General features: G+C 40.9%; 1 protein-coding gene across 1 annotated transcript; it reads left to right on the forward strand.

The window, feature by feature from the left end:
* The first annotated feature begins 261 nt into the window (after window positions 1–261).
* Window positions 262–9,882, forward strand: LOC144891194 (hatching enzyme 1.2-like). Its single transcript, XM_078773562.1, has 8 exons — window positions 262–301; window positions 2,103–2,220; window positions 2,387–2,568; window positions 2,820–2,956; window positions 3,368–3,488; window positions 5,593–5,731; window positions 7,230–7,314; window positions 8,147–9,882. Exons 1-8 carry the CDS (start codon window positions 262–264, stop codon window positions 8,279–8,281), a joined length of 957 nt encoding a protein of 318 aa, XP_078629688.1. The 3' UTR covers window positions 8,282–9,882.
* The last annotated feature ends 676 nt before the right edge of the window (window positions 9,883–10,558 follow it).

Below are 10,558 nucleotides of genomic sequence, written 5' to 3' on the forward strand. Positions count from 1 at the left end.
TACTAAAAGACCATCCACAGCATTGCATCATCCTTCTTTAGGTACTTCCATTGTTCCAGCACCGAAAGAGTTAAAATCTCTCTTCCAGTTGGAAAGTGAAACAAACATGCTGGAAGTTTGTATTGTTTATGGTTTTATCACAACACTTGGTATCGAATTATCATTACCAAGTGTGGTGGTGATTTGACCGTTAATGTGGTGGCTTACGATCTCACGGTCTTGTGTTGGAGTCCCTCATGTCATGCCATTAGATAACACCACATGGGTGGTGACTGTCATCTCAGCCTGTCATCCTTCCAAGGTCTGCAAATTGAGTACCAGGTTCAGCAATGATGCAACCAGCAGTCACAGACTACATATGAAATGATGAATATCCTTACCGAGGTTCCCTTGAAATTCATAGTGGAGGGGTGAATGACCATTTTGAACTCTGACCTCTCCACAAAATAATTTAAACTCAGATGAGGATTAAACCCAAATATATGTTTTATATTAAACACTATGATATAGATATTGTATTATGTCGGTAGCTATGTTAATACAAAAGTTCTGGATTTTTAATTTTTTTATGTTGAAGGCTCCAGTCACGGACTATATAGTCCTCATTGATGCCAGGCCTTAAATAAAAAGGTGCATCAATAGAAAGGTGAAGAAAGAGAGAATAGTCTGAGTTTTTGAGGAAGTAAAAAAATCTGCTTTTGGAAAAGGGGAATGTCGTAAGTGTTTGGAAATACATGAGAGGGTAAAGAGTTCCAGAGTTTGGCAGTGGAGGGGAAGAAACAAATATCATAACAGCCCACCCTTGAGTTGCCAATGGCGTCACAATGATAATGCGATGTCGTGACTTGTGGAGTATTCCGTGGTCTCTCTAATGGCGGAGGTACACAAGCAGCAAGTTCTTGGGATCAGAAACCAAAGTAATATCTGTAGAAAAGAGAAAGAGCCAATTTTGTGGCATCGTTTGAGTGAGTCGAGTTTTGAGGTCAGATTGGGAGAGTTGATAAGTCGGGTTACTTTGGATTCAATTCCGTCCAGTAAGTTTGTGGAGCTCGAACCTCCCCAGATGTGAGAGCAGTACCGTAAAATGGGGTGAATAGGGTGAGCAAGGTGAATAGGGACACAAACTGAAAAAAAGTTCGGAAACTTTTTTCGCTGAAAATTGATAACCATACTGATTTGTTGATATTTGGGTTCAAAGTGTTCTCTTGTTTTTTTAAAAAGCAACTTAGAGTCCCTATTAACCACATATATGGGTTAAAGAGGAATAAATAGGATTCTTATGGCTGTCCCTATTCGCCCCGTTTTACGGGTGAATAGGGACAGTCACTGATACAAAAAAATAATAATCAAGAAATAAGGACAGTTTGGAGAAACTTTTTATCCCATATTTTTTTTCATTGGCACCGTGGTTTATATTATGGGTGCATGTTATGTGCATCCATCTGAGCTATCAATTTAGCAATAAGTTGGAAACTCAGGATTGTTTCTTGATTATTATTTTTTTGTATCAGTGACCGTCCCTATTCACCCGTAAAGCGGGGTGAATCGGGACAGCCATCAAAATCCTATTTATTCCTCTTTAACCCATATATGGGGTTAATAGGGACTATAAGTTGCTTTTTAAAAAAACAAGAGAACACTTTCAACCCAAATATCAACAAATCAGTATGGTTATCAATTTTCAGCGAAAAAAGTTACCGAACTTTTTTTCAGTTTGTGTCTCTATTCACCTTGCTGTCCCTATTCACCCCATTTTACGGTACTCTATACAAGGACAAATCAATCCTTTATATGGTTGAAGCAACTGTTGAGAGAAGATTCTTCTACATCTGAACAGGACTCCTAGTTTCTTCGAGGCAGACTTAGCTATTTGTGTAATGTGTGGATGCCAAGATAAATTTGATGTTAAGGTAATACCTAGTAGGTTTATTGGATCACATTTACCTAAGATTAGGTAAATAGTCTTATAAAGGAAACATTTACCTAAAAACAGCTATAATAGCTTCTTATTCTTTTCTTTTTTATAGAGGTTTATCCGACATTAATATAAAATGGAAGAAACGTGCATTATTATCATTATTGCCATGGCGATATTCACACAGATGCAAAAGACAAAGAAGTTTGGGATGAGGCTCTTTCCGAACTATATGAAAAGACTTGCCTCCGCTTCTCCGAGCGCAATGATGAGAGTAACTTCCTCCATGTCACAGACAAGTCCGGGTTAGTGAACATTACATCGTCACGAACATCACACGAACACGCCTCTACTCATTACAACAGATTATGCACAAACATGGTCATGGTCAGCCAGTGTCGACTCCAAAACTTGGTAAAGGTTGTTTTGGAGAATATAATTTTGTTGTTGTTCTACCTGATGATGTTTCAGGTGTTTCAGCAGCATTGGACGCAGAGCCCATGGGGAGACGGCGGTCTCTCTAAGCCGGCGAGGCTGTGTCATCAAGAGCATCGTGCAACATGAACTTCTCCATGCTGTGGGTTTCTACCACGAGCACGTACGATTTGATCGAGACAACTACGTAGCAGACGTATGGGATAACATCGTGGATGGTGAGAAACTAAAGTTGGATCTGTGATGTGAGTGAGAGATAGCATTGTATTTGGGGACCAGAAATGAAACAAAACATGGAGTGGGGGTTGTGCAGATATCTACAGATCTTGGGTTGGGGTTGCAAGGACATGGACATTGTATGTGCAAATCAACACAGCAAACGGGATTTGAATCTGGAATCCTAACATCACGACGCTTGTGGTCAGATGGGAAGCAACAGGTACACCCAAAACTTTTTACGTGTGTACAGGTAAAAGATACAACTTTGAGAAGAAACATTCTAATGATCTGGTGGGACCTTATGACTACAATTCTGTCATGCATTACGGAGCTACGGTATTCTCAAAAAACGGGAATCCTACCATTGTACCAACATCGCCTAATGTGGTGAGGAATTGTTACAAGTCTTGGAAACATTCTGATCATATGTAAATAATTGTGAATGTATATCATCCTCTGGTCCCACCTTCATTATTTCCCTTGTACGCCATCATTGCAGTACCCTGCCACTTTTGGATGGTAGATCATTGTAATGTCCTGCGAAGACCTAACTCACACTTCATCCTGGTTTGCAAACCTCAATTGGACCCTTCATTGAGAAAAAAACTGTCATGAGCAAACACGATTCAAACTCCCCATTAACTCATCCTACACGTTTGGTACACTGCACTCACCTGTACACTCTCCTCCTCTTGTGTCCTCACTTTAACTGTCGGTCGTGGGCAATCCAGCTTTGTTCCAATGCAAATCACATCTCAAAAAATCTTTAATTTTTTGTACACGTGTTCCCGTGAACAGGACACCATGGGAAACATGGAAGGGGTGACTGATGGTGATATTGCAAAGATTAACAACCTGTACTGCAGGGTTGGTGAAACACAACAGGCCAAGCGAATGGTGCTTCCCACTGCAATGAAAGGTAGATAGCACAGCTACCCCCCACCCCCCCCCTACTCCACTCCAACACTGACCTTGCTTGCTGAACACCTATGTACACCAGAGGCCTGTACGACTTTGATTAGGGCAAAACAAAATGGCGGATGAAGACCCCAGCGAGGTGAATGCGGGCTGACTAAGGGTTTTTGTTTTAATTTAATAATCCCATTGATTATATCTTCAAAAGGGGTGTTTAACTTTAACCAAATACACAGTTTTCATTCACTCACTTTCTCGGAGTTCCCTTCGTATGCTTGCAAAGTTTCGGGCCACTAGGTTTCATGGTTTTGGAGTTATGGAGGAGACTGACTGATTGACTGAGTGACACACACTCTTTTATTATTATGGATTACTAGCAGAAGTACCCGGCGTTGCCGGGCGGGGGAGGGGGGGAAGGGGAGGGGAGGAGGCGGAGGAAGGGGAGGGACTGGGGAGTAAAGGGGGGGGGAAGGGGAGTGGATGGGGGAAAGGGAGAGGAGGGGGGAAGGGGAGAGGAGGGGGAGGGGGGGGGTTAAAGGCGAGGAAGGCGAGGGGGGAGAAGGGGGGGTAAGTGGGAGGGAGGGAGGGGGGAAGGGGAGCAGAGGGGGGAAGGGAAGGGGAGGGGGAGAAAGGGGGCAAGAGGGGATGTGGGGGGAGGGGAGTGGAGGCAGGAGAGGAAGGGGGTTCCTATATATGCTGGTGGGTGAATGTGGCGTTCATCACGTTTCTGAGTTAAGTGTGATGCCGATCAGGAAGAAGAAGACGCCGTAGTACCAACTTCGTACACTTCCGGAATTGTTTGATTTATTTGTATTCAAATGTCTGGTGATTGTTGTACACCGCTCCTTTCCTATGCCATCTCCAGGCATTGCAAAACGTCATTGCCGGGCACCGAAGGGGGCTCGGCAGTGACGCACGCTGAAAGGGAGTAGTCAGTTTTCACTCTGGTTGTTTGTTTTCTTTCTTTCTTTCTTGTTTGTCCGGGCGATATCTCAGCCATCCTTTGAGCTAGGAAGCTGAAATTTCGGCACAATAGTGAGCAAGTCCTTTGTCAAAAACCTTTTTTTGTTTTTTGAATAATCAATTAATTGAGGAGTTATTTTATTATCAGCGATTAATTAAGTACTTATTTAATTAATCAAATTTGCTATCTCATTTGGCCAATATCTCAGGCACCTTTTGAGCTAGGAAGCTGATATTTGGACATGACAGTGACCAAGTGATGTGGCTATCAAGGATATTTTTGATTTATTGATTAATCATTTAATCGATTAATTATTTATTGATTAATCAATTAATTATTTAATTTTTTTATTCATGACTTATTTAATTATATTTTTAAAAGATATATCTTCGGATGAAGCACTGGTGGTTTAGTTATGCTATTAGCCAATTGATTAAGAAAATATTTTGTGATAATCTTTTATTGATTTTAATTATACAATTAATCGATCAATTAGCGTACACCTCTCCCTCCCAATGCAGCCTCTATGAGCTGTAAGATGTTTAATTATTTGGCATGGGGGTGGTGTACTTTGAATGTATCTTTACTTGTCTTGTTTTGTATTTATTTATGCGAATGTGTACTTGTAAATAACTGTCATTAATTTTTAAAAGCTTAGGCACTATCGAGCGCTATTTTTTCTTTTCTCCAAAAAAACGATCTTTTTTAAAAAAAAATTATTAATTTTTATTTTGGCCTATAACGCTCCCAGGCACTCACTGATGAACCTCTGAAAGTTTGACGAAGATCCGTTCAGACATCTCTGAGAAAAATGGCGACACAGACACACACACAAACAAACACACACACACACACACACACCAATAGCTCTCTTATATAGATTATCTCCTGTTTCCAGCAAGTGTCATACATTTTTTTTTCCTGAAGACATTGAAATACAAGTTATGTTTTGGCTATGGGAGTTTTAAAACAAGAAAATGAGATATTTTGATTCCACCACATACCTTCGCATATCCATGTGGTCTATGTACCTGTAATTCACCGTACCTCTCCTCCTTTTCCTTTTTACCATCCTCATTCATGCACCTCACGTCTGCAGAACCTGCCCTCATTCCCTCTCATTACCCCCTGCACTCTCCCGCAGAATCGGTGTGCAATGTGAGCTTGCATGGTAATGAGGGTGAAGTGGTCAGTCCCGGCTACCCTGGTAAATACCCAAACGGACAGGACTGCTACAGCCATATCAGCACCAAGCCTGGGACTCGCATCTCCCTCACATTCCAGTATGTGCCTCTCCAACACCACTGGCTTGATCATGTCGGTCCAGGTCGATATGGAGACCATCATTAGCATGGCTTATGAACAACAATAATGATCTGCATAAGTTTAATGATTTGATGATTAAGAATTCCGTGCACACCACTGAAGTCATGGCCCCACAAATGCTATAATTACCATGTGCGCATGAAGTTAAACTAAGGTTAAGCATTTGATTCATTTCTGTCTGTAAACATCAGTTTATGATTGAAGAACTGTCAACCACTGACTTATGAATGGATCTTTGCTATTACCTGTAATTCTGTACAACAATAACTCACAGATGTGATTAATTCATGTAATTCTGTGTATCAGTTAAGTTTATTGTACTCATTGCTCCATTGTACTCTCTCTCTTATAGCACACTGTTCAATACACCTCCTCTGGTAACCAACTCTGTATGCTCGTGGTCATTCGTGTGTGTGCTCTTTGTGTACACTGCTCCTTTCCTATTCCATCTCCAGGCGCTGCATGACGTCATCGCCGGGCACCGAAGGGGGCCTGGCGATGACGTGTGCTGAAAGGGAGTACTCAGTTTTCACTCTGTTTTCTTGTTTGTCCGGGCGATATCTCAGCCATCCTTTGAGCTAGGGAGCTGAAATTTGGGCACAATAGTGAGGATGCTCTTTGGCAAAAACATACTTTTTATTTTTTGATTAAACAATTAATTGATGAATTGTTATCGATTTATTAAGTACTTATTTATTTTCTTTCTCATCTGGGCAATATCTCAGGCACCTTTTAACCTGGGAAGCTGATATTTGGACATGACAATGACCAAGTGATTTGGCTATAAAGGGTATTTTTGATGTATTGATTAATTAATTATCGATTAATTATTTAATTATTCGATGAATGACTTAATTAATTAATTTTTTAAAGTTAGATTCAGATGAAATGGTAGTGATTTATGTATTCTATTAGCCAATTGATTAACTATTTAATTTTTTCGTGATTATTATTTATTTATTTTCATTATTAATCATTTATTTATTTTCTTTCTCATCTGGGCAATATTTCAGGCACCTTTTAAGCTTGGAAGTTAATATTTGGACATGACAGTGACGAAGTGATGTGGCTATAAATGGTATTTTTGATTTATTGATTAATCAATCAACTTATGAATTATTTATTGATTAATCAATTAATCGATTTTTTTTTTTTGATGAATCCATTGTTTAATTTTCAAAAACCTACAGATTCGGATGAAACACTGGTGGTTTAGGTATGCTATTAGCCAAATGATTAAGAAATTACTTAATTTATGATTGTTATTTATTTATTTTAATTACGCAACTGATCAATGAATCATTGCACACCTCTCCCTCCCAATGCCATCTATATGTGCTGCCAAGGGTGCCCAGCAATACCACGTGCTCGAGGATGTTATTTATTTATTTGCCATGGGGCGGTGTACTTTGAATGTATCTGTACTTGTTTCACCTCTTGTTTCCCATCCTTAAGCTCCATTAATGTGGAATCCAGATCCGGCTCTTGCCCTTACGACTATGTGGCTGTTTATGACGGCACCTCTACCGAGAGTTTGCAGGTATATAAACCTCAATACACATTATATACAGTGTATGAAACTGCTCCAATAATCTGTTCAATTCCTTTACTCCTGTGTTAGCACCACTCACATAAATAGGACTACTGCATTATATATATATATATATATATGGTCTTATTTCACCTTTAAAACATAATCTATTTTAGATTCAACAGAAGGAGCTTCAAAAGGCTTTTGCACCAGTTTAAAAAAACACAAAAAACTCCAATGAGGTAGTTAACCGTGATGGTATTTGATATCAACACATAGGCATACATTAACAAAGGACACCATGTGATCATTGAGGTAAATATCAGGGATGGGTGCAGGTGGGAGTGCCCGAGTTGTCCGTGATACTTTGATCACTCTTACTCCAAACACAATCGTTAATATCCACCAACTAATTCCAGCAGATGGGACACCTGGTTGAACGTACCTCCGAAGGATGATGCACTTTGTGATGTGTGTATCATCACTCCCTGCCAATCACCAATGCAGCAGTTTATAGTCAGGCCGATAATGAAACCCAGGCTAGACAGCTCAAAAACAAGTGTGATACCTCTTCGCCATCCTGTGGTATGAATCAGAAACTTCCTCCTGATTATATAACTCATATGGACGACGTGAAAGATGTTCTGCATGTTTTATCCATTCATTAAGCTGATTTCAGGTTCTCATCCCACTTTTACATGCCCATCATGTCATAAAATAATTATTACTTTTTATATTCCACCTTAAAACTCTTCACAATTTCCTTTTGATGTTATCGTTATTTCTCCCTCCCCCTACCCTCTCATACACTGTAATTAAGGCCTCTCCTTCTCCTCACCAGCTGGGCAAGTTTTGTGGTTGGACGGCTCCACCCCCTGTGACGTCCACTGGACCCGCCCTTCTTGTATATTTCCACTCAGACTTCAGCCTTCGGGGGACTGGCTTCCGAGCCTCTCACGCGTCACTGTACACCTAGTGTAGCTGGATCCTCATTGGCTGGTTCATTCTTCAGGTTTCTATTTGCTCCATTAGTGTCACCTCCTTTATTTGCTGTCCTAGTTTACTACACCTGATATCTGTCATTCCTTTCACAGGTATCTCCATTTAACATTTTCCCTCCCATGGTGTTTCCTTCATTGTTTCCACACTCTGTGTTACCATTTTATCATTTATATCAACTTAATCAACAGCAGTGTGAGACACTAACAAAAGTTCCCTTAACATCGTCAACAACAAGAATGGAGCTGAATGTTTGTGACTTCTCCATGCCACAGAATGTGTTGTGAAAACAAATATTTTACCTTGAGATAAAACAGGTGAATATTTGAAACAGGAAGCTACATATGAGCTTTTACAAATTTTAAAAACTCCACTAAAGTGCTAAATTTATATAAAACTCTTAATGTGAAAAGGAACATAATGATTTAGGAAGTGAGACAGATTTGACCCCATGACTTCTGTCACTTGAAATCCTTGAACTTTCATCCTCACAACGTTTTAAGTATGAAACATGGCCGTGGTTATAATGTGAAACATCATTCGATATAGAACGGAGTACCCAACCCACCACATGGCCACGGTTCTAATGTGAAACATCATTCTAGATACAAACAGAGTACCCAACCCACCACATGGCCATGGTTATAATGTGAAACATCATTCTAGATACGAACGGAGTACCCAATCCACAACATGGCCGTGGTTCTAATGTGAAACATCATTCTAGATACTGTTACGGATTCGGCACTAATTATTGTTGTTATTATTATTATTGTTGGTTCTCAGTATTATGGTTATTGTGGTTTAAGGAAAAGGGTTATTGTGGTTAAAAGGTTTAAAAGCGCTCATGATAAAAATGATGCCTGAAATCGGATAGTGCACCGGAAGAGGTCAAGCGAAGAAGAGGAAGAGGCATGGAGAGAAGTAAAAAGACGATCTTGGTTGAAGCTCTGGACCAAGCGGTCGAGCATACAGTGCGAGTGAACTTTGAGTCCTTGAAAGGAAGTTCGTGCAATAGGTGATATCGCCGGAGTGCTGTGGAGCCTGCATAGTCGGGTATCTGCATTGAGGTTCCGGTGTATCCTTGCCTCGAAGCCCCGGCTCGAGTGAAAGCCATCCGCCATTTCGCCACGCGCGCTGCCTTCAGTGAAAAGGTTTTTGTCGCGTCGGCCGGGCATTATTCCCCAGTGGGTTGCCGGGGACGGCTGTGCCAGAAAGTGGGTTTTGAAGGATTATAAGGAGACTCGCTGATTGAACCGCAAATGTGTACGTCGGAGCGCGTCTTTGGGAGGTTTTCCATTCCACCGCTATTTTGCTGGGTGTTGGACCACGTGACCTCTGGGTTGCTTCGATGGTCCACGCCTCAATTGATTTTGATCGGACATTGATCCAACGATCGCTGGAGCGAATCGACTTCGCCTTGGAGGGGTGCAGAGACATTGGGGAAATGCCTTGAGTTTGGGTTAAAGGACTAGATAAGGTGGTACCCTCTTAAGATAGTGATTGTAGGGTGAATTGCTATTATTATTTGTGTCGTGATTCCGGTGTGATTTATAATATATTATTGTTTGTTCATAACCCTTGGTGTGGTTTCATTATTGATTTGCTTGTTTCATTTGATGGTTTCATTGAGGGTTTCATTTTATTGATAGATTTCAACGAAGGATAACATATCTTTCTGCCGGGGACCCTCTTGGGGTTCGGAGGTTTACCGAGACCAGAGGATAGGGGAGGCCCCGTAACAGAAATTGGGGGCTCGTCCAATTGATATTTGTGGCCTCAAAATTGGGTCTGCGTCCGGGATATAAAATTTCCTAAATTTAGTCCGGGAAAGAATTCCCTAACATTCCCAGAATTCCCAAATTTCCAACTTTTTCCAACATTCCAAAAATTTTCCAAACAACCCAATTTTTTTTTTTCCTTGTGTGAAGGTTAACAGGTCTTAACAGTAGTCACCATGGAGTTTGCCGCAGAGAAGTTTACAGTGACCCCTAGTGAAGCACAGTTCAGAGCGTCAGTAAAATCGGACCTCTTGAAATTGGCCAAACATTTTAGCTTGGATGTCCGAACTAATATGAGGAAGGCAGAGATGCAGACAGTGGTGATACAATCTATGGTGGGATTAGGAACATGGGAAGATGTTGCCTGGGATTGGTTACCCGAGGAACCAGAAGAGGTGGAGCTCCGGAAACTGGAGTTGCAATTGCAGAGCGAGGAAAGAAGAGCCGCACAGGAACGAGAACTCCAGGAAAGG

The sequence above is a fragment of the Myxine glutinosa genome, chromosome 3, assembly GCF_964187855.1.
Source record: "Myxine glutinosa chromosome 3, kmMyxGlut1.1, whole genome shotgun sequence".
Lineage (NCBI taxonomy): Eukaryota > Metazoa > Chordata > Myxini > Myxiniformes > Myxinidae > Myxine > Myxine glutinosa.

Bases quoted from the DNA above. Each gene is read 5' to 3' on its own strand.
- LOC144891194 (XM_078773562.1), top strand. From the start codon at position 262: ATGGGTGGTGACTGTCATCTCAGCCTGTCATCCTTCCAAG. The intron at 302-2,102 runs GTCTGCAAATTG...ATATTCACACAG, and splicing joins CAGCCTGTCATCCTTCCAAG to ATGCAAAAGACAAAGAAGTT. The intron at 3,489-5,592 runs GTAGATAGCACA...ACTCTCCCGCAG, and splicing joins GCTTCCCACTGCAATGAAAG to AATCGGTGTGCAATGTGAGC.